At 43.3% G+C, this 25,437-nt stretch overlaps 1 protein-coding gene across 1 annotated transcript in view; it reads left to right on the top strand.

The window, feature by feature from the left end:
- LOC126174888 (putative lysozyme-like protein) overlaps nucleotides 1–25,437 on the top strand; it is a 159,140-nt gene that overhangs the window by 43,582 nt on the left and 90,121 nt on the right. Inside the window, exon 2 of the mRNA XM_049921311.1 lies at nucleotides 10,975–11,089. Coding sequence (XP_049777268.1) covers nucleotides 10,976–11,089 — 114 coding nt within the window. The 5' untranslated portion in view covers nucleotide 10,975. The remainder of the gene's footprint in view (nucleotides 1–10,974; nucleotides 11,090–25,437) is intronic.

The following is a 25,437-nucleotide window of genomic DNA, read 5'->3' as shown; positions in this document are numbered from 1 at the left end:
CTCACTGAAAATCTTCGTAGAGTGTGTATAGTAACAACAGGCCACACAGTAGCCACTTTTCTGTGTTCTGAAGCTTCTAGCCCACATCACAAAATTCTGTATAAGCAGTCCTGACAATGGACTGGTAATAGCCAATCTGCATCAGTTTACTTCAACATTAGTTAGCCGCGCGGAGTGGACGCGCGGTTTGAGTCACGGATTGCGCAACCACCCCCGCCGGAGGTTCTAGTCCTCCCTCTGGCATGGGTGTTCAGTTTCAGTAGTGTGTAAGTCTATGGACCGATGACCTCAGCAGTTGGTCTCGTGGGAATTCATACACATTTGAACAACATTAGTTTCTTGACCACAGTAGTTAGTGGCTGAGTTTGTCAATAAAGCTATGTAGAGTGAAACTGTGTCTTCCATTAAAACAAACATGATTTTTGTATCTAGATTCTGGCAACTCGTCAGCAAGAGACGTTCTAGTTGCTTCCCAGGCTACTTAACACTGAATGTACTGTCAATTCTTACTGACTGCCACAGAAAATCCCTCACATTTAGCCCAGTGACTTTTTCACGCTTGTCAGTTGTTGACGTCTGTCGATGTCGTGGAAGGACCATTACCTACAGTACCACGAAGAAAGCTTTAACGATTGCATGAAATGTGGTCAGAAGTTATATTGCACAAAGTTTAGCCTTCAGAAAGGTGTGGCGTCAGCCTCTACAAGTGCCTGAGGTACTGGCAGTTTGTAACGAAAGATGCCGCATGTGTCCCCACGTCATTCCTCCTGAAGCTGTAAAACGCCCGGTGAAACGAACTCGTGGCAAGACTTATTGCTCTCAAAAAGGGGCATAAGTTGTCATCCATCTCATGCTTCTCTTTGTGAATTAAACGGAAAGAAACCTTAACACGCTGAAACTCTAAAAACATAGTGATTAAAAGTACCCCATAACATGCTTTACATGTTGCTGTGATTTTCAGAGTATCAGTAACATGTAACTGTACGTATATATGCAGAATCTAAGATCGCAGAAAACTAGTAGTGCTGACTTGCTAAGACTAAAAAAATTAGATTTAGAGAAGCGAGCAGCAGTAAGTGATACGCTGCCTGAGAGCGTGGCATTGTTCACGAAGACAGACATCGTGGTGGAGCGCCGACTTCCCAGAAAGCGTGCCGCATGACAGCCGCTCATACGGCAGTTTCATCCTTTCAGTGTCTCACAAGGACACAACACCGCTTGGCTTTGTCACTAGTGCCTGTCCACTCTCGGGTTTGTTTTCCCGGCAGCGCTAGTAGCGACAGACAGCAGCATGAAAAGGTTTACCAACAAAGAGGTGGCGATTTCGCACCTCGGGTATTGCTTCAATTAATGCACTACAAGAGAGGCACATGGGCGGTATACTAAGCTACTCCCACACCTACGGCAACCACATCACAGTACTTTTTAGTCCTTCTGAGGGTTGTTTCATTATTCTGTCTCTTATTATAATTTTGCTCCTGTGTAGCTACAGCCCCTAGAAACTTTGTGAAGAAAAAATGGTCAGTGGCAGGCTGTATTATTACTTACTCACTGTAATATGGGCCGATTTAGATACTTACGTCATTATCAAGCACCTACAGCAGGGCATACCACCGTGAAACACATTGAAACATCAGTACTACGTAAAAACCTACAAAAAATAGTAACAATCTTGTTATAGAAATGACACAAGCATTTACCTCTACTTGCACGTGAATGCACATCACATGATGTATCACATTAGAGGCCACATTTTTACATAGTCCATATCTACCACCATCTGTGAAGTAAACCATGTCATTACATTTACATGTCCACATGACGATACATGTAAGCTATAGCCACTCGCCAAGTAAACTGACAGTTACAATCACCTGTTACTCAACGTTTGTCACAGACATACTTCACACATGACATCGCTGACTCTCGTCTACGACATGTCAGAGTGCATAAATATTTGCTTTCACGCGCCAGAAAAGGTCAACATATCTTACAGTCCAAAACAGGAAAACAAATGAGTCACTTAAGAGACACAAACGTCTGCAACCAGATACATGAAGTTCAAAATGCTGTACATAGCACACAGAAAAACTAAAATTTTATTATATTCAAGCAAAACATTGTCAGTTTTACATCCAAAACAGAATAGCGTTACTATCATAATATCCTAATTGCGCTGATCTAAATTATAATGACATTAAATTGAACGTTTACAACATAAAGACATATCTCTGCATACCTATTGCTAAATAAATCCACTTTTGAACACTCGTAAAATAGTTACCGGTATGATTATGCATTTATGTATACATTGTACATTTTGTATGCAGACGAGGATGGCTATAAGCTTTACATAAGCGGCACATGTCCCTAGAACTAAAAAAATGGTTCAAATGGCTCTGAGCACTATGGGACTTAACATCTTAGGTCATAAGTCCCCTAGAACTTAGAACTACTTAAACCTAACTAACCTAAGGACATCACACACACCCATGCCCGAGGCAGGATTCGAACCTGCGACCGTAGCAGTCCCGCGGTTCCGGACTGCAGCGCCAGAACCGCTAGACCACCGCGGCCGGCCCCTAGAACTCTACTACATATTTATAGCAATACATAGTCGGTGATTTACGTGAAGTATTACTCTCAACACAGATATAAAACAGCTCTTCATAAAAGGAGCATTAAAAAAAGATACTTAAAATGTAAAATCACATAGCGACATGAATTAAATCCTGCATTTTCCTAAAAGTAGATTTTATAAAATACATATCAGATAGTAAAATAAGAGCAGAGTGTCAATATAAAGGAAATAAATCTATAGGGAAAGGGAGGGCTCCATGTTTTTGTTGTTTACGTGTACATTACCTGAAATCTGTCATATCTATGTAGATTCTTATTCTTTCCCTCCAAAGCCGGCCAAGCGGTTCTAGGCGCTTCAGTCCGGAACCGCGCGACTGCTACGGTCGCAGGTTCGAATCCTGCCTCGGGCATGGACGTGTGTGATGTCCTTAGGTTAGTTAGGTTTAAGTAGTTCTAAGTTCTAGGGGACTGATGACCTCAGATGTTAAGTCCCATAGTGCTCAGAGCCATTTGAATCAATCCTTCCCTCCAACCTCTCTCCCCCTCCCCCAATCTGCCCTTAGAATATTTAATACTTATATACACGTAACTATTTTACTGGTGTTCAAACGGGGATTTATTTAGCAACAGGTATGCAGTGATATGACTTTCTATCGTAAATATTTTAACGTATTTTTATTGTAATTTTGATCAGCGCAACGAAAGCATTTTGATAGTAAAGCTATCAGGCTTGGATGTAAAACTGACAGAATTTTTTAGCCGGTATATGACAGAATTTCCGTTTTTCCGTGTTCTATGTACGGCATATTGCACTACGTGTATCTGGTAACAAACGTTAGTGTATCTCAATCGAATCATCTGTTTCCTTATTTTGGAATGTACTATACGTTGCGCCATCGAAGACATTTAAGCCCTCTGACATGCCGTAGTCGAGATTCGAGGGTGTTATGTGTGAAGTAGGACTCTGACAAAAGAGACCAGAGTAACAGATGATTGCGACTGTCAGTTTACATAACGAGTGCATAGTGGCTACAGCTTAAATATATTGTCTTGTGGTCATTTAAATGTAATTACATTGTTTCATTCGCAACTAATGATAGGTATGGATAATGTAAAATGTGGTCCCAAGTGCGGAACAGAAACTTTAATTGTGTACCACGTCTAATGTAATACATGACGTGATACGCAGGAACAGGTAAGCAGAGGTAAAGATTATATCATGTTTATAATAACATTGTTTTACGCCTTGTAAGTTTTTACAAAGTATGTACTAATATTACAATGTGTCCCACGATGATAATGACATAAATGTCGAAATAGGCCGATGGCACAATTAATAAGTAATGACACAGCCTACTACGAACCGTGTTTTCCTTCTTTTTTTGTGTTGTACGTTACAGACATTTTCTTTACTGTGAAATTGTGTTCACAGAAACAAAGATAATTGTAGTAACAAACTGAATGAATCATAATTACATTATTACTCCCTAACGAGCCACTGGAGACTAAGAGTCCCTTACACCAAAGTGATCACGATAAGCAAATCTGACCACCAGGATCGTGACAGCAGCTTCTGCACCAGTAGAGGACGGGAGTCCTCCTGTGCGTTGCAGAGCTTCCTAATAACTAGAATACCCTGAACATCCACGACAGGCTGTATTAGCAGTTTCTTGTTAAACTGAGTCATCCATAACACTTCATGTGTAGTTTCCTGTAACTTTTACGCTAGGAAAGACACATGGACTGGTGGATGAGTTGAGTTGTAGAGCTCGCCTTTGTTGTTTCGCCACCTCAAAAATTTCCAGAGTTCCTCTTATGTATTTGGTGATCGTCAACGTTACGTTGACAATATAAATCAGCAACGAGCAGTTTCAGAAATATCAGTTTTGAGATGTGAGCACTGTTGAAGGTACTCGCATGGAGTGGCGTTCAAACCACTAGTCCGATTTACGTTTCCCATTACCTCTGAGAATACCGAGACTGTTTTCGCAACGACTGTTGCTGACGCCCTATTCCATTCTAGTTCAGTTTACCTAGTAATCCGTCAGTAATAAGCACTTCATTTCTTCAGATATTTAAAAGTGTCACACTGTCCGAAGCACAAAGAGTTCTTCTCGACAGGTAAAGGAATCTTAATTAGCGACTCTGGGTTCTCCAACAACGTCAGGAGCCGGATGTAGAAGGCTAATGTCTCCAAAGGAACTGGCTCCCTTACATAACGAAGCAGCTTTCACTTGTATAGGTTTCGCTTCGAATTAAGAGTTGCGTAGCTCAGACAAAACGCAATTCACCTCTCTCTTCGCTGATGGATAGGGAACAACTTTTTCATTTCCTAAATTAAAGCGTTTCGGTGACAATTGGCAGATACAGCAAGTGTGACAGCGTGCACTGTGTAAATTTAATACTCTCTCTGATCCAAGGCACACTTTGCTCAGCCAAATTTACAAAGTCCACCGCACCCGTTGTTTCAGTGAAACAAATGGTTTATTTCCGAATTTTCGAGGAATTTTCAAGCTTTTTCAAGTTCACAGCCTTGCATCTCTTCTGATAGTATGAGACATACACATGTAACTCACAATGAGTTTTAACATACATACCTCTCTTCAAAACAACCCTTGGTTCACTCTTATTGGATAATGTCTCTTATATACTACCCCATTTGGGAACACAGGGTACTCCGTAAAGCCGAAAATCGAAGGTTTGCTTTGTTTGTGCAAATTTCGCGACATACTGCCGCCATGAATGTCGTGACAGCACTACTATAAACTTCCTTCATTTTTAATATGAGTACAAAATGATAGTGTTATGTCTTTTTTTAGCAGAGTTATATGCGAGATTCCCAACTCCATCGCTCGGTGACCACTGCGTATGACTGCTGTGCGAAGGACGCAGGTTCGACACCCGGTATTACCAAGGATTTTTTATTGGAGGGAGGGCAGGACCGTAGTAAACTCAGCCTCGCGAGGCCAATTGAGTAGCTACTTCAAAGAGAAGCAGAGGTCCAAGGTCAAGAAAGCCGGAGGAGCTGTGTGCTGATCCCACGCCCCTTCATACAACAGATGACGACAAGGCGGTCGGTCGGTGCCGATGGTTTCATCAGGGAGCTTCACTTGTTTTTATATGTAAGATTACACCTTAATTTTCTTAGTAGTTCAGAAGAAACCTGCCACTGGAGTCGTGCATACCACTCAAATAAAAAGTACGTAGAAGTGTCAAAGAGAGCTCCTTGTTAAAGTGAAAAAACACCGACAAGACAGAATGACATATCTGCCGAAACTATATGTGTGGAAGTCAACGCGCACATTCACTTATGGTTATCCGAACCTAACACAAAACATCATTTCAAGCCTCTGGCGACAGTTCAGTGTCACAGGAAATACACTAGGTGGTCAAAAATCATGGGAGGGCATTACGCCTTGGTCGGTCGTCGGCTGCCGTAGACACCTCCGTAGACACAGCTCTCCCATGCGTATAGGTGGCGACCTGACTCACTGTAGAGCTTGACGTTTGGCTAAATGCAACTCAGTTTTATTGCTTGCTGCTCCTTAGCCAATATAAATGTTCTGAAAGATTTTATGGGTCCTTTTATTGTCACTGAAGGTTTCAACCGCTAAACCAATATCAAACGAACTCTGAGGAAGCAAGTCCCACTGTGGCAAAATTTTTGTGTATTTTTCACAAATATGCCACCTGACACAAAAGTGAAGTACCCGGAAGAGGTGGAAGAAAAGTAACTTTACGGGATGAGAGGGTATGTGAGGTTATGTCAGTAATTAGAAAAACGAGTCAAACTTATAAAGAACTTGACAGTATTGAGCCTTTTTATCAATATAAAGTTGCACGCCCTCTCACCTGAACGCACGCACTGAGTTGGCCGGCTGTCTAGAGTGCCAAAGCTACGGTCCTCGATATCCTTAATACTTGTGCTGGGATGGAGTTTATGCCTGAGCTGGTCTCGCACACGTTCTGTGAGGGATGGATCTAGGGATCTTGGTGGCCATCTCAGTATCACGTAGGCAGCTCACGGAAGCAAGTGCCGTGCGTGGATGAGCATTGTCATGTTGATTTCCGTGTCGTACCGTTGTAATGTCAGTGTTCCCTCAATCACTACCACCCGTGAACCGAGGTCATACTCGATAGCACGCCACACTATCACGTCGGGAGTACCTCCCCTGTGCCTCTCCAAAATTCTAGAAGAATGAATCAGACCTCTCCCCAGATCGCCATCGTACTCGACGACGAGGTTCGCCCGGGGTTTTTCAGAACCGCGATTCATCGCTGAACACAGTGCGACTCGATTCATCAGCAGTCCGTGCCTCCTAGTCACGCCAGCACTCCAAACGCAGCCTTTAGTGTTATGACGTTAACGGCAGTCTACAACTGTGACGATAGATCTATAGCCCGACTGCTCCAGTCTCCGACCAACGGTGCTAGATGACACGGAACGTTGCAGGGGGTCCATGACTTGTTCTCCTACGGCGGGTGCAGACAGGAATGAGTTACGTTATGCTTGGTGCACAATATGACGATTATCAATATGTGGTTACCAGACGATGATGATGATGATGATGATGATGATGTTTGGATTGTGGGGCGCTCAACTGCGCGGTTATCAGCGCCCGTACAAATTCCCAACCTTTTCTCAGTCTAATCTTGCCACTTGTATGAATGATGATGAAATGATGAGGACAACACAAACACCCAGTCATCTCGAGGCAGGTGAAAACACCTGACCCCGCCGGGAATCTTATCCGGGACCCCGTGCTCGGGAAGCGAGAACGCGACCACGAGACCACGAGCTGTGGACATTTTCAGACGGGTATGCCTGCCCTCGCGTTCCCATGCAACCCAGCACTGGGCCACTGTCACACCTGAATGCCTCACAAATATGCATGTTACACCATTCGGTAGGGTGGTTAATGGAGACTCACAATTAGATCCAAATTCTCTCAAGTGCTAATATTGCTATATCATACGAATACGCAGTATCTCCGCATCCTTCAGTCAATATTGGATGCTGATCACTCCCCTTGTATATACTACCAAGCCTGGTAATAATGCTCATCATGAACAACATAAATGCCCTCTGATGACTGCTCGACGTGGCATAGAGTATTCCGGCTTTAACCATTTACATACCTGTCGATGTTCTTTACGTCTATAAAGCTGCACTGACATCTTCTGGATGCTTCACTTTCTTTTGTCAGGGAGTGTATTTGTTATGAGGTAACTTACACACAGTTCATGTGTTTGATAATGGCGTGACGGCCGAAATCGTCAGTAAAACAAATAAAAGGACTTAAAAAAGAGGTAGCTCAGGAACCATTTTATCTTTCAGTCACTGCGTCTCGTCACACCTCTGCGACACACTGTCTGACAGTTTCTCAGGAGTAAGATCCACTGGCAATTGAAAAGATGAACCACCACAAAGAGAAAATGTTAGACCACCGTCGACAATCCGAAACAGCTCAGGGTAGCCACATCCTCCATTAACCGTTTTTGTGTTGTCGGCGATATTTTTTTACTTATGCGTATCTTCAGTACCAGAAATTGTTTAATTACACGTTTTGTACACTGTCGTACGCCAATTTCTCCTGCAAAACTTGCCTATATCATTTCTTGTGCCCAACTTTCCGTACACATTATGTATTTGTATTTGCTAATGACCTATTAACAGTGTTCTACGACAAAATGGAAAGACTCCGGTTACGTTACTGCTAACATTACACAGAAGCTTTGCGCGCAAAATATGTATGTAATGAGCAGCATGTTCCTCCAGTGGTTTCCCCCCAACTGTCGAGTTTGCGGATAACACCTTGGCTGACCTCTGCCGTCGCACAGACGTGTGTCGGTTACGCAAGAATCCGCAGAAGAGCCTTGCCTTGCTGGCGGCACCGTTGGTGTGTAGGCCAAGGGCGTTCCGAGGCACCAGCCGGCCATCGGGCGGCTCATTGCTTCGTCTCGCGGCTGCCAGCCAGTCCGTTTCCCTTTTCCTGGCTGACCGCGAAGCGCCGTTTTCGCCGCCTGTTGGCATCAAGGTCGATGTCGTCCAGCGCGACCTCACGACACAGCCGCGCAGGATCAGCGGCTTCCTGTACACCACGCACGCAACTCTCTCTGCGTGTGAAAGGAAGTGTTCACGCGAACGAGGATGCGATGAGGCCCGGGAAGGGGTGGTGACAGGAAGGGCATCCTGCCACCCTCTACCGCTAACAATGTCACAGCCAGAATAACATCCCGACCCCCGTGCAGATGTTGGATAAGGCCAGGGACAAGAAGAAAAAGAAGAAACGATGTAATTTTTTTAGGACATCCGACTTTTCACGTACAGTTCAGGTTCCAATTTTTTTTCTATTTTTTGAAGCACTATCTCAATATGTCAATATTATGAATCGGACTGGAATTTACTTAACAAAAAGAATTACGTCGTAGTTAAGGTTGTACGCTCGGAGAACTTTGTGGTTCTGAGAAAGAAGTTCTGCAATTCAAGCACAGTACTTGTAGTACCGTAATCGTTTAGTCCCGACCACGTACAAAGCAATACGAAACGTTCCGTCATCTATCCAAGTTCCGTCAGATGACGGTTGAAATATCGTGACATGAAGGTTTTCGCGGTTTTTTCTGGTTAACATTTTTCACAAGTTCGTTACTGAGTAGAACTGGACAGTTGATTTTCTCATTCTGTTCTTATATACTTGGAGTGTTCAAAATTAATGAACACTACAATTCTTCCGTGTTCACAGAAACCATTTACTGAAAAAACGGATACGGATTATAAAACAGGCATTCCCCGCCAATGTTTGTGCATTTTTGCCTTCATTCTGACGGCATCTGTATTTGTAAAACACCATTCTCTGGGGGTATCCCGGCGCCAGTGGTGGACAACTGCATGAAGTTCTTCATTGGAGGTCACTAGGAAACAGATTCGATTAATGTGGAGGATCCAGCAGCACAAAAAATCCTAGTTCGTTGGTGGTGGCAATGTCCTGGCGAGTGCTATGTGGTCGCCCACTATCGTGTTGGAGCAGAACGCCACGGCCCGTTTCCCGTGACGGCGTTGTTAAGTACGACGGCGGAGTTGCTTCAGTGAACTACAATAAACGATCACTGTTGAGGATCGTCTCGGGATGAAGCCAATCAACCAGCAGTATCCCTTTGTGATCCTACAACACAGTCGACATTTGTTTCTGCACTAGTAATTCCGGCTGTGACTTCTTAGGACGAAGTCTTCCAGTACGTTTCTTCTTTTTTTTTTTCTTTTTTTTCGGCATAGTCCACGCCACCCTGAACTCTAATACTCCACGAAACACGGGTCTGCAGGTTGGTGCTGTTTCCCCAAATAGCCGGCCGATGTGACCGAGCAGTTCTAGGCGCCTCAGTCTAGAACCGCGCGACCGCCACGGTCGCAGGTTCGAATCCTGCCTCGTGCATGGATGTGTGTAATGTCCTTAGTTTAATTAGGTTTAAGTAGTTCTAAGTTCTAGTGGACTGATGACCTCAGATGTTAAGTCCCATAGTGCTCAGAGCCATTTGAACCATTTTTTTTCCCAAATATGGCTCTTATTCTCATGTGAATTTCTAAAGCAGTCACTTCGTCCCTCCAACTCTGCCCATACTTGTCTGCTTCCATGCTGTCTTATTGATGTCCACCAACGTACTCGCAAGCCGGAATAAGTGCTGCTGCAATCGACATACATTTGAGACTGCTACTCTGCAGGAGTTACAGGAGTGCCAACGAATATTGTACAATCTAAATAAACTGACGTACAGTACTTTCACTCATCACATTTGATCCGTACATAGTTTAATTTCACAAAGAATAAAAACAAGTTGCAAATTTTATGCCACCAAAATCTTATTGCGAAATGGATTTCATACATGGCGAGATTTTCAATTGGAATGCTTATTTTGAACAGCCACTGTAGACGAACGAGAAGGTCTGTGGTTTTCTCGCTGTCGATGCTGCACGCAAACTGACCTACTGCCTGAGGCAGTGTGAGTTACTGTTCCATTTCCGTCACTACTCCCATACAACAAGATTCAAATGGTTCAAATGGCTCTAAGCACTATGGGACTTAACATCTGAGGTCATCAGTCCCCTATACTTAGAACTACTTAAACATAACTAACCTAAGGACATCACACACATCCATACCCGAGGCAGGATTCGAACCTGCGACCGTAGCAGCAGCGCGTTCCGGACTGAAGCGCCTAGAACCGCTCGGCCACAGCGGCCGGCTCATACAACAAGAAAACGGCGTACAAGGCACAAGCCAAGGTATCCCGTAGATACATGATAATTTATTGAAAACAATTGCCACTGTATATTACTATGTCCACAGTTGCAATGTACGATTCTTGTGTTGCGTTACAACTGGTGCTGTTGTGTTTCAGCATGAGCCGGCTGCCCCTCCTCGTTTGCCTCGCGGGCTGCGTCGTCTCGCTGGTATCGTCGCTTCCCCTGGCGCCGGAACAGCAGGAAGTGGTGCAGCTGCCGCTGGATATACAGGTCAGTCCGCCAACTCTTTTACCAGACAGCAGTGTTCAGCAATCTGCAACTCCACGCCTACTGTGCAGTACACATTTGGTATAGTCTTGCTCACGTATCTCTATTGTTTTTAAGTTTATTTCATTTCATGAATACCGCCATTTGGCTGGAGGGTTAACAAGTTTGAACAATAGAGGGAAATAACACACCCTGAATTTGCTGGAAACACCTCTCAGTTTAACAGTGTGCTTCCGAGATTTCACCCGAGTCATCGTCACAAGCAGTAATTCCTTCGACGAGTCTTTAAGCAGTCGAGCCCCCATGCGTAAAACAGCTCCTTTTTAAGAAAAGTCCATTTGTCGTGCACCACGGTGTTTACGACATATCTCCTGAGCTATGTGTCGTACAATGATAAAATTTTTCAGATGTCGATACGGGCTGCAAAACATGTTGTGAATAGAGTTAGTGATAAAGAAATAATAAAATAAAAATATAACCCCTAAGCTGATTTTTTATTGCATTAACATGTACAAGAATTAACTACGGTGTCACACGACACGTCCCTCCGTCTTAATCATTTGAGATCATTTCTCAATGTGTTTCATGCGGTATCTGCAACAGTCTTGACACAAATTCTCACATTATGACAATAAAGAAATGTGTGTGTTTAACGATTATAATCCAGACCTATGTACATTAAAATTTAATATCACAATACAGAGAAGGAATGGTAATGAAATATACACATTCATATTTTCTTCCCTCATGCAATTAGCTAAACGTTTCCTTATGAGGCTTACTGAAAAGAACAAATAAACTATATAAAAAATGAGCTGGATATTGGTCCCAACTTTCCCCAAAATTTGGATAGAAATACCTTGTCACTTTTAACATACCACACGTTAATGTCGCAGTTACTGGCACACGAAATAGGGGCAGATGACGTGGTTTATTTTGTGGCCCGACTGTCGTTATCTGTTGCTGGCTGATTCTGCCACAACTGGAGACTGCTGTCGTCAAGGCAGGTGTCATTCAGGGAATACCTGTCCAAAGTGACTCGTCGCTGCATTTTCATTACGTGATGGGACGGCTGAGGCAAGTTAGTGGACTTCCTCGCCCAACGTTCTTTTATTACTCAGAATCTGGCAGTTTCTCAAGCAGACGAAAAAAAATGATTGTTGGGCATTTAACTCAGAGGAATAACTTTTCTTCTACTGAAAAACATTTATTTACTTCTGAGGTAATTTCCGCTATGTCTTCTTTTTCGTCACCTATGAATTCGTGAAATAATGACTTTGACATCCAAAGATTATTGAAAAACTTAGTTTGTTCCAAAGCAGTATCATCAAATAGTGTATAACTACTAGTCAGTCAAATAACATAAATAGTATATCCTTCTGTTCTTCTTTTCTGAAAACAGTGCAGGGAGAAAAAGTAATTCGCAGGATGCTGTTTACTCAATCGATTACTCCCCGATGAAAGGTACGCAATTATTCACAAGTTGCGTCATCAATGGACCAACTCGTGAACGCTCTTGTGACTAGAAAAATCACAGTTGAAATCACACATGGCGTCACCGGTTGTTTTCCACTAATACCGGCTAGAGTTTTCACATGAAAAGCATAGAGTTCAGTGATTTTTAACGAAGTTCTCTTCCAATCTTTATCCGCCTTTATACTATGCCATCGTTGCCATTTGCGCTTCGTGGCGCTGTTAATAGTGTCTTTTCTGAGTGACAGTGAAAGTTGTACTGGTAATCGCCACTAAAGCCCCGTCACAGTTTCAAAACACGGAAGATGTTCCTTTTAATGAACTAAATTATCACATTCCAACTATAACGTCGTTGCTGTCACGGCAATAACAAAAATAATAGGAGATTCGAGACGGGATGGCGTATTCACTAATGGCAGCACAACTGTTTAATCAGAGTAAGAGGCGAAAGGAAAACTTCAGCGCAAGATTTACCAGTAAGTAAGCCAACACTTAGATCCAAAGGAGAAAGTCAGTGGGTGAAGAACTCTTCTTGGCTGTCAACAGCCGACTGGCATGAGTAGGTCTTACGCCACAAACGTGTCGAGACGGTGCAATCACTCTGTAACGGTGACTTGTCTTCCTGTGTGACGCTTCACAATAACTTGCCGCAACGATTTGTCGGCTGTTACGATGTCTGTCTTCTGTGTGCTGTCATCACAGTCATCACACATGATTTCTGAATGATTCAGCAGTTCAGCCCCAGTCATGTGACTGCCGTTTTACGGAAAAGTTAACAAAAAGAATTCTGATCAGTGTTATTTGTCACCAGAGATGTCATCTTTCATCTCCCTACTTCTCAGATTTAGGAAAACATTGTCTTTTTTTAGGTATGTGATATTCCAAACCGTCTGCCTCACTGTTGCTTTAACATCTATGATAAATCCTGATTTTTTTTTCACTGGTTCACTAGTTCTATGGCTGTAAAAGTGACATCTAATTGCAACTGATTTGTATTACTAATTTCATTTCGCTCACGTGCGTAACTAATTTAACAGCTATGTAGATTCATAAGTCACGTTTAGATGAACGCGGTAACAAAATTTTCTAAACTGCGACGAAAAATAAATAATGTCGCAAACTCGAGCAAAAATTTGGTACTAAACATCACAAAAACTGAGGAGACTATCAGTCTCTGCATCAGTCTGATAGACTTTCCAATGGCACTCCATATGTGCATCATTTTGTGTTTAGCTGTCATTTTATCTTGGCGCTGTCAGTGACATCTATTTACTACTGTACTTTTTAAACGTAAGTTTAAGTACTACAGTACAACTAGTTTAATGCTTAAAGCTGTCAGCCAACTCAGAACGCAATTTTCAGTGCTGTCAGCCAGCTTTAAACTGTATATTCTGATGATGCACTCGTTCATTTGAAGAGCGATACCGGTAAATAAAAAATGCCAACTGCGACTTGTAGCTGTTTGCAAAAACTTAAAAAATATTTAGACCAATATTTGCACGTAAATACAGCGCACAAAAGGTTAGTCACCTCCAGGAGAAACGCTAATACCGTGTAACGCCGCCTCTAATGCTGATAGCCGGCCTTGTGTGCCCGTGCGGTTCTAGGCACTTCAGTCTGGAACCACGTGACCGCTACGGTCGCAGGTTCGAATCCTGCCTCGGGCATGGATGTGTGTGATGTCCTTAGGTTAGTAAGGTTTAAGTAGTTCTAAGTTCTAGGGGACTGATGACCACAGATGTTAAGTCCCATAGTGCTGAGAGCCATTTGACCCATTCTAATGCTGATAGCGGCCTCTAATGCTGATAGCGGCCTCAGTCCAGCCAGTAAGAAAATCCACAAGTTTCCGCAGGTATACCATTACAGCTGAAGACACTCTGTGATGATTAGATCCCACAGGCACAACAGACTGCGGGGCTGTTGATTCCTATGCTTTATGCGCTATTCCAGACACTCCCAGACAGTTTCTATTGGATTGAAATCGAGTAATTTAGCGACTCAGTCGAGGTCCCTGAGCGTTCGTTGAACTAGAATCGTATTATTGCAGCCCTGTAAATAGCTGTGTTATCATTTTGTAAGACGGGGTTGTCCACAGTACTCTAACTGTGAAGATGTAGAAGAAAGGGTGATACTTAGTCTTCGAGAATGTTGAAATAAACATCCCGGTTTATGTTCACAAACAAAAACACCGTCCGGACGAGCCTTGAAGTCCCAACGGTAGCTACCGGCTGGCGTGTCATCCTCAGCGCTTAGGCGTTACCGGATGCGGATACGGAGGGGCATGTGGTCAGCACACCGCTCTCCCGGCCGTTTTCAGTTTCCGTGATCGGTGGTTTCTGTTCTCGGTTATCCGAATAAACGGTCCCATGGTACGTAAACCACCACTACGCCCTCACAGAATCATCTCCAGGCTGAACTGCACCGTGAGATAAGCTCCTCATTGGTCCGTCAGTGCACTCGACGCGTTCGGTCATTAGAAGTCAGTCAAACCCTTTAATCGTAGGACCACACCACCTCCAGTCAGCTGCTGTCAGCTTTCCGTGTTGTGAGAAATAGCCTTTCGCAAGGTACTCGAGTCCAAACATCCAAAGCATACATTTCGCTTCACAGTGTCAACTCGCAAGTTGGTTGAGATGGAGCTGCATCGATTGACATCAGCAATGCCCGTTGGCGTGACATTCGTCTCTAGACCGTTCGGTTAGATATTTTACGACACTGTTCCTGTGTTACATGGCCACAAGTGGTACGTCTTCCTCTGTGACGCACTGAACGCTCCGTCTTGATACGCCAACATATTGGGCATCTTCATTCACGGTGTGGTTCTGGGTAAGAACAACACGTTATCTCCTTTCTGCCATTCTTTCACGTCTCCACGTCGGCCCATCTTATTGCGCTGGTTCCATACAACCGACAGACACATCGACAAAACTCCATTTCAATGACTTGCGTTAGAGGTCGAGTGTCACATAACCACCTGACACTGGATCTACACTATCCGATGCGCTCCAACGTGAGCAACGACCTCTTCTAAGGGGTGTGATTGATCTTTTGTCCAGTGAGTGTACATAATAGAGAGAAATTCCTTTGAAGTCGTGAGTAGCCTGACGCAAGCGGCCGATTGAGAACTAAGATATGAACTTTCGGTAATTAACGTGTTCTGGGTGCTTACACTAACTGCTGCTGAAAGCGCCTCAGAAAGGGCTACTGAGTGGGTGCAGTATGGAGGCTGACCGTCCGCTCACCCAGGCGGACCGGTCCGGTCCGGAGCACCGCGTTTCGCCACTCCAGAACTCGTTATTCTCGCTCCGGTCAAGGAAAATGGAAAGGGCGACTCCGTCTGCTCTCAGCATCCACTTTCGCCGCTCGCATGCTCGGTGGCGCTACTTCGACTCCAGTGAAAGGATAACTCTTCTCTATCCCCCGTTGGAGGGCATCTTCTTTGAGTCCGGCAGTGAAGGGAGAAATCCGGTCGTAATTTCTCTGCTAACTACCGTCACGTACCTTAAGAAATAATTTCTCCGTAAAAAAGAGCTTTCACAGGAAATGATAGAGAGGAAATGTCTTTCAGTGCATAATAAAATTTCCTTACAATTGTATTCATTATTGTTCTGTTCACTTCATAGCACTATAAATTTCAGTGTTGTATATTCCATCCACGCACCTGCTGGAGTTGCATGGTAAAATCAGCTTCCCAAAACAAATTTACTCGTGGAAATTGATTGCACCATCATCTCCATAAAATATTTGAATATGAACTCATACAACCCCGAAATCGATAGCACTAGGAAATGAACAGAACAAAAATGCATACAGCTGTAAAAAATTACTTACACAATGAAATACCCACCAGTTGACAACCTCTAATTGTATACCTCTTCTATAATGGAGAAATGTAAGGAATGGTAGCGTTCTCAGGGCTTTAAAAGAAAAGCAGAAAATTATACAGAATGGTGTCAGAGAAGAACACGAAACTGCCATTTATGGTTTCACAAATTATTAATTTGCAATTGTTGTCCTCAGAGATATGTGTTCTTTGTCCCTGTAACACTCAACTTCTCTAGGACTATTCCCCCACTGAAATTCAGTACATGCATTACAGGTCTCGCGAAACTTCGATGAATGCACTCTCCGCGACTTCAGGCTATGTATCCGATTCGTAAGAGCTGTTACCAAGCGTAGAGAACGTAAACTTGCTTTGGCGCGAAAATGTCTTCGAAATCGATGTCGAAGGTGGGTAGGAAATGGTGCTCAAATTAATGACTTTTCTGTCGACGTAATTTCAAAATTCAATACCTCAACCAAAAGTAAACACATTATTATTATCGTGCCTCGTCCTAAAGAAGAAAAATTGTTATATATACTACTGCGGCGCTCACAGATATCGCACATCGCGAATTGTACACGCCCCAATTGAACCCACAAAGACTGTGACCTGTGGTCTTAAGTTATCATACTGATAAGAAATGAGGAGATTCTTCTCAGAATCAGCGAGAAAAAGAATATTTGGAAGACACTGATTACAAATAGAAACAGGATGTTAAGACTCGTGTTAAGAGGTCAGGTAACAGAGGGAGTCGTAAAGAGCAACAACTTCTGGGGAAGACAGAAATTTGAATATATTCAACAATAATTGGGTATCGGTGCTACTCTGACACGAAAAGTTTGGCAAAGTACAGCTAATCTTCGCAGATCGCATCAAACCAGTCAGAAGCCCGATGACCCGAAGAAAGACATGTCATTAGTTATTGTGAATTTTAACTGTTGGTCTCAAAAAACAAAAGAGGGATTTGGGAAATGAATCTGAAATGTTCGAAAATTACTCGAACTTCTCGAATTGTCGCGATAAATGAATGTAAAGCACAATTAGAATTACAAAACACGCGCGCAAATGCATCAAGCATAAAATTCTAAAGAGGTGATACCGTAAACGTCGGGGCCAGACTGAATACCAACTTGCAGTGCAGTTACGAATATAAGTATTATAAGTAGTCTCGCGGAACTCGAGAGGCATCGAGTGAGCCTAGGTCGTGCGTAGATATGGATTTCGATTCTGACTGCTATTGGGACTGTGGCTGTCTTCAACAATCCTACGAGGGCGTGCTAAAAAGTAATGCCTCCGAATGTTTTATCCTGATCTGAATATCAGTTGAAGTATCTCGTGTCGTGCATATTACTCGGTCGATATTCCCGCTTCCGTCATGCAAGGTACAACCTTCTGCCGCTAGAGGGCTCCGAAGTGTAGCGTTAACGTGACGGCTTATAATGTAACAATGTCGGTGCTTGAGAGACCCTCAGGAAACTGTAAACACGTATTCGAAGATTTCGTCCACACATGGAGCACCTTCTTCTTCAGCGTAACGATGCCAGACCACACACAACATCTGTAACAATCCGACGCCTTACGTTCAATGTCATGGTTCACCCCCATAGAATTCCGACTTGGCTCCATCTGATTTTCATCTCTTTCCATACCTTAGACAACACCTTCGAAGACTTCACTTTGGTACTGATGAAGTGATGCCAGCAGAGGTGAGGCTGCGGCCCCGACAACAAAAGTCAACCATTCTACAGTGATGTTATCAATAAAATTATCTAAAGACAAAGTTATAAACACATAGACTTGAAGAGTAAAGATATAGAATGTTAATGAAGTTTTTTTATTTAAAAATTTGAAGAGTTTTCACATAAAAAAATTCGGAGGCATTACTTTTCAGTACGCCCTCACTTCTCTTTACCAGCCTCAAAGACCTTTCCGTTCCTCAAGATATTCTTTCTTCGAAGAAATTACTTGATTAGGTATTTGGTTTGTTGTGGAGAAGCTACGATGGATTGTTTCCTTACTTGTGTCAGAATAAACTGACTAAGAGAATTTAATGAAATCTTGTGGGATATGACAACTGTAGCCTGTAAACTCGGACATTCACCAGAGAGATTTCACAGGAGGCACATGTGCCTGGTGCCATTGACAGTGATATTACTGTAGAGCGCTAGACGACAGAGATGGGCGTCGCTCTGCTAGGTCCACAAAATTGACTGTAGGATGTCGCTGCATTTTACAGAGTGTTATAGCAATCAACCGTTAGATACAATATTATTATTGGCATCGGATGTCACCTAGATCCAGCCCGTTTACATTAATCGTAATTCCTTTTCGATAATAACGGCGTTATTAAAGTCGGCAAGGAACAATTCAGTTTTAGCAGATCTCACAATAGAATCAAGCCGATTAGCATAACCGATGAGGATAAGATTTGTTTCCTATTATGTCGCAGACACACGAGCTGAAAAGGCTAAGACCGATGCAGTGCAAAAGTTTATCGAAGCGGGCATGATTGGAGCACAGGCCCATATTTATGGTCCGGAAGTTCCTTAAACGATGGCAGAAGTGAAACCAGAGAAGCACTGGAAGCGAGGGGTATATTCGTGCGTAAATTCCTCCCCTGCTTTGGGTGGACTCATGCTATTATATATACCCTAGCTGAAGCTCCTTTGAATCCGCAGTGACAAATTTCTCCATTTTGAGTGACATCCTTAGACAAAACACTTATCAAATCGTTCTTAATCCCTAATATGCATTTACACAACAAACTCACCTCGCAGTGGCAGCTGCGGAATAATTTTAGCAGATATTGTAAGTCGTACGCAAAGGGGCGGTTGCTTCTTACGCTGCATAAACGGTAAAGAAGAATAAACGCTGAAATGAGATATGGAATTTGATTATATGTTGATCGGTTCTTTCGCTTGGTATGGATGTCGGAGACACTGTATGACGTATGCTGATTGCCAGCTCTGCTGTTGGAATACTGGTATTCAGTGTCGCATAAATTCGTTTATTCCTGACCACCGGGTCCCAGTAAGCACCCCCACATTCCTCTTCCCTTACATCAGTATAGAGAGTGTACCTAAGTATTAGAGCGGAAATTATGCAAATGGTGGGGGATCCTAAATTGAAAGCTTTCAGATAAGGATCTAATGGTCGGAAATGAACAGTTTTTTTATATAAACAACTTACGTCTTATAAAAACATTTTAAGCTTATAACGGCTGTTCAACGTGATGACTACCAGTCTCAATGCACGTATTACAAAACTAAAGTCGAGGCTGAAAGTCATTTGGCGCCACTGCTGGCACGCTTTGCTTATAATAGGGGTGTAATTGCCGCTCCAGCATTACTCTCCACACTGAACTGTTTGAAGTGTACATTTCGCGGACAAGTTGACGGGGACTTATTGATTAAGTCTCTCCCACATGATTCAACACCTTCTTCTGATATTCTATGGTGTGAATAAATCTTTCTCAGAATCTTGGTCATCATTCCCTGATTTGAACGAGTCAGCTTCTTGTAAGTTTTCTACATTTCTGTTCATGGTAAAATGACGCTTATTATGAAAAGTTTCTCCGCACAATCGTTTAGTTTTCCAGTCATTACATGTTGCTACACCATCCATTAAATGCATGTCTGCAAGTTATTGTAAAAAATAACTTTCCATCTTCCTCTGCCGATTACGAACTGTAAACTGTGGTTAATTCCAGTGTGGACATGTCACAGATATTGTTTATTGTTTTCTGAGGTAGCGCCATCAACATCGATGAAACACAAGCAGTTTACAAATACGTGTGTCATATGCACTGCTCATTTGAGACCTTGTACCGCCAATAATATTCGTTTCCCGTGATTGGTTCCGTCTTTCAAAATAATCACTTTAGCATGATCTACCGTCTGCGTAATTCTGACCCAAAAGCTTAGGGATATCCTGCAAATGAACCTGACACTTGTATGGAGAGATATTACGAGTGTATCCGTCCGTAAAAATGAGGTCTAACTTCTTGTTAAGTTACGCCATCGTCAGATACACTGATAAATATATTTTTAGGGGATCAAATATTTCAGACTAAGTGCATCTACAGAGTATTTCACATGGTTTTCAAAGATAACAATTTTTGTTTGATTTAGGACTAAAATGAGAGGAATCTAAGCTGAACAGTTTTACAACGTATTTTACTGAAATAATACCTCTACTTTTATTCTTAAGTCAAGCATGAACAGTTGTCGCCTCTGAAAATCAACTGAGGTACTGTGTAGATGCACCTAGTTTAAAATTTACGATCGCACAAAAAATTGACAGTCACACATATTTATCTTCGTACTTAACGATGGCGTAACAGCCGAAATGCGGTTTGCAAAATATTAAATATTGTAGAATATTATCCCACTGTCGTGTGTTTTTTTCATTCATAATACACTGAAGCCCCAATGAAACTAGTACAGGCATGCGTATTCAAATACAGAGATATGTAAACAGGAAGAATACGGTGCTGTGGTCGGCAACGCCTGTAGAGGACAATTGTCGCGCAGTTGTTAGATCGGTTACTGCTGCTACAATGCCAGGTTATCAAGATTTAAGTGAGTTTGAACGTGGTGCTACAGTCGGCGAACGAGCGATGGGATCTCCGAGGTAGCGATGAAGTGGGGATTTTCCTGTACGACCATTTCACGAGTGTACCGGGAACATCAGGAATCCGGTAAAACATCAAATTTCGACATAGCAGCGGTGGAAAAATATCCTGCAAGAATGGGAATAACGAAAACCGAAGAGAATCGTTAAACGTGCAGAAGTGCAACATTTCCGCAAATTGCTGCAGTTTTCACTTCTGGGCCATCAACAAGTGTCAGCGTGCGAACCATTCACCGGAACATCATCGATATGGGTTTTCGGAGCAGAAGGCCCACTCATGTACCCTTGATGACAGCACGACACAAAGCTTTACGCCTCACCTGGGCCCGTCAACACCGATATTGGACGGTTGATGACTGCAAACTTGGTGGCTTGTCGGACGAGTCTCGTTTCAAATTGTATCGACTTGATTATCTATAGAAAGGTGACAGGAGTCTGGTTTCGTTGGCTTGTCTTCTAGAGATGCCAGAGGCCAGAATAACGAGCGTACAGTGCCGCTATGGTGAAGCGAGTGTCGCCTGGGTGTGTCCGAAGCGGACTTCGCTCACTGTCGCGACTGTGAAGTTAGGTAAGAATGGTGTGATGGCCGTGAGACGTCTTCCCTGATTTTGTCTCGGATCGTTTGTTTTGGTCCGTGGCAAACAGAGTGGAAGTGTTCATCACCTGCTTCCTACACTGTGGAAACAGCTTGGAATCCGGATCCTTTCTGTATCAGCCTGACAAAATTTCTGACCGTGAAACGGGGACTATAGCATTTAGTCATCCTACACGCTGTTGACTGATAAATAATAACAGCGGAGTGGAATAGTCTAAACATATTACTAAGTACATTTGAATGCCCAAGAGGTCCGTCTGAAAAGATGAACAGCAAAAACAGTAACTTCGGGTATTTTCTTCCATTTCCCCAAGAAGACGTCCAACAGCATTTTCTTGTGGCCTTCGTCTTGAGAGAGGTTGTTTCTTCTTGTTTCTACAGGGAAGGGAAAATTCATTCTTCTCCTGTGGCCTGATCTACTACCTTCCGGCGGGCTCGATATGCTGGACTCGATGAAACCGAAACCTTTAAAAGCAGTTGTACCCTGCGCTTCCACTTCATGAAATTTTACTGTGACAACGATGTACTCTGGTTCGAGGCGCTAATCTGGCTACCGTCAACACTGTACACATCGACAGAACAGCTATAATGTATGGCGTAATTCGTCAATCTTTGCTGTACTCTTCCATTGTTCTCTGAAACCACTGAGACCAAAGAGTGGCATTCAATGTCGTGATAGTTGACTTTACTCCAGCTGGCCCGTAGAAAGCACAAGCTAACACCTTTCGTCGAATGGGTGTTGTTACGTAACTTATAGGCGACACTCTAATGTTTATGCTCACTCTTCGTAACTCTGCCGACAGTACTCCACCATACTCAAAGAACAGATAACCTCTATTTGTCGCTGTCTTTGTCTCCCAATAATCTACTCAAGGCTGTCTTTGTGTAATGCCTCGGAGATCCTACAAGGGAGATGGAACATTGGGTTAAGACACTTGGCTCCTATTTGGGAAGTATAAATTCCCACATCGTCATCTGGTTTAGGTTTTCCATGCTGGTATGCTCCTTTGAGGTAGATATGGCATATTTTGTTTTCTGACCTTGTCCAACTGCGCTATAATCACTTCGATGTCGACTGTTCCACTCGCAACTTGAAACGCTGCCTGAAATTACCCCGAAATCTCAACTTCGAATCAGTTTGTACTGATAATTAGCCTACTGATAATGATGCCTCTTTCAGTCGAGACAACGACTCTTCCTACAATAGTTCTACCAGTGCAGAAGGAAAAACTTTCCAGCAAGCACGGACGGCCTTATACTGGCTTGGAACAAGCATGTGTGACGTACAGATCGGTCAGCTTTCCTTGCAGGGAGCTGTCCGGTCACTAAGGGCCAGCTCGCGTATACAGCGTTTCAAAGAATAAAAGAATAGCACGAACCTCTGGAATTCTGCATCTAATTCACTTTTAAATTAGGCTGCCCCGTGCATCAAGCACATCGAGATGTCTGGACACCTGTAGAAGACATCCATCACAAAGCCGCATTGTTAGCCTCTTTGAGATTGGTATCTTTCTAATTTTCGGAAATATCCGAATAAATATAGCAAAGAATATAATCAATAGATCTGCCTCCGTAGCAAAATTACCAGATGATGGCTTTGCGTTCATGTTAGAGCCGCGAATAGCCCCAATCCAAATAGTGCAACGAATTACACCCCAATATTTTCCCTCCAAGGAGTGGAATGATGGTCACATAAAGTTTCTGGTCATCAAAGTAATGTTAGTGTTCCGGATGAAATTCCAACTCCGTACGCAGTCTCTCACTGAGCACAGTCGGTGGTAAACATTCCATCGGAAGATATGTGAAACTTTTCCCATTAATGTTAGTCGTGTTTGTACCCGATCCATCCCTTTCATTCCACAGTTTCCCACAATAGCACAAAAACAACGCTGCAACACATAAGCATTCACCACATAATCCACATGGTACATCTGAAACTTCATAACAGGTCAGACAAATAACCACGAAATAACGCAGCGTCTCATTGAGCTAAGCCTTAGTGTACTGTCGACAGTACACATTTCATCGGAAGATATGCGAAACTTGCCTCGTTGCTGCTACTCGTGTTTGCCTGCACTGGACTTCGTCTGTCCATCCCTTTCATTCCATACTCCTCCGCAACAACACAAACACAACACTGCAATACGTAAGGACTCATCACGTCATCTACACGGCACATCTGAAACTTCGTAACAGGTCTGACAAATACACGTGAATATAAGTCACAAAGCTAGAGTGCTAACTAATCACTAAACACGATCATTTTCTTAGCTGAACATGGATCCGTCTCGTACACAGAGCAAAGAAGTGAAAAGGGTTCAGAGATCTTCAGTATGTAAAATTGGAAATAAAATAACTCTCAACCTAAATGGAGAATGTTGCGAAAATACTTTGAACTTTTCATGACAGCAGTAGAGTGTTGGGCACAAGGCATATTAAGGGTAGGATAAAAATGAGAAAAAAATCATGCCTAACCTACATCATTATTTTAATGAAGTATCGAATGAAAACCTGTTCAAAATTATCCTGTATGACAGGAAGAGTCGAAGGGTTGAGGCAGGAAGCTATTTAACGTTGAGCCACCATATTCAGTAAAACCCTTCTGGGAGTGTCATATACTGTGAAATCCCACAGATACAGTTGTAGTTAGTCTCCCTGATGAAACCTGCCTACAATACTACCCGCAAGCTCACATTTCGCTCTAGTCGTACATCACGGCACGATCATATACCCAAAATAATTTCTGTATATGACTCCATTTGCACATCTGAGCATCACGTTCTCTGTATACCGTTCCATGATAACGATCACTCACAATGACCTCGAGATCGACATTTCAGATGTCACCACCGTCTTTTGTTCCCCGTCTGTAACGACCTCGGTGCCACCGGTTCTACGAGTATAACGTCCAACCCTCCTTCCTTCCTCTGTTCCTGAGCTATCTTCTACACTCGGTTTTCTGCTCATGATAAAGAACACTTAATTCCTCTTCTCTAGAAGAAACACGATCCATCTGTCAACAGCCGGTCTAATCTTTCGTGCCAGCACAGCATATGCAGCGTAGAAACCTTGGAGCCAGTATCGTTCATCGTACGAAGGCCGCTCTCGGCTTGGAAGAAACACACGTGTCATCTGGGTGAACGCGTTCGACGTACCCCGGCGCATGGTCGTACTCACGTAATAGTTTCGTGTGTGAGCACGCGCACGCACACACACACACACACACACACACACACACACACACACACACATACACACACAGTCTGCATAGTGGTTACAGCATTTACGTAAGCGACAATATAGTCCTTTCCGAGCCGGTCCACTCTCGAGATAATCGTCTTCCGCGTTCCGTACCAGCTTTCGCCGACAGCTGAAATTGCCGGATGTGGCATCAGTGGCGCCCATCACGACTCCCGACGCCAGCCTCCGCACATCCAGAAGCATCCAACATTCACCTCGTACATAACTTTTCTCCAGCGAAGGGGCGAGTGCAGAATCTCCATTAAGTACGTACATCGAGAGGTCATCTGATGCTAGGTCGCATGTGTCAGTTACTGCTTTCGCTAAGGAAGAACCAGTTTTCGTCGCCGCCTTCCGGAATGGTTTGTACTTTCGCTGCCTGCAGCGTTCTTGCGCACAAGAGGTCGCACCTGATATTTTGTGAAATAATTCGAGACACTGGATTGCGTTTCTTTTGTGGATAAACTACGGCGAGAGGCAATTTTATAGGTGCAATTAAGCAAAACTGTGCGGCAATGCTCGAGCATCGATCGAGATCGTATAGACGTGCAAAAGATACTCGAGCATTCTATTTCAGTCTCCTAGTGA

Source organism: Schistocerca cancellata, chromosome 3 (assembly GCF_023864275.1).
Source record: "Schistocerca cancellata isolate TAMUIC-IGC-003103 chromosome 3, iqSchCanc2.1, whole genome shotgun sequence".
Lineage (NCBI taxonomy): Eukaryota > Metazoa > Arthropoda > Insecta > Orthoptera > Acrididae > Schistocerca > Schistocerca cancellata.
The sequence above is the reverse complement of the archived record's forward strand: the minus strand, read 5'-3'. Positions and strand labels throughout refer to the sequence as shown.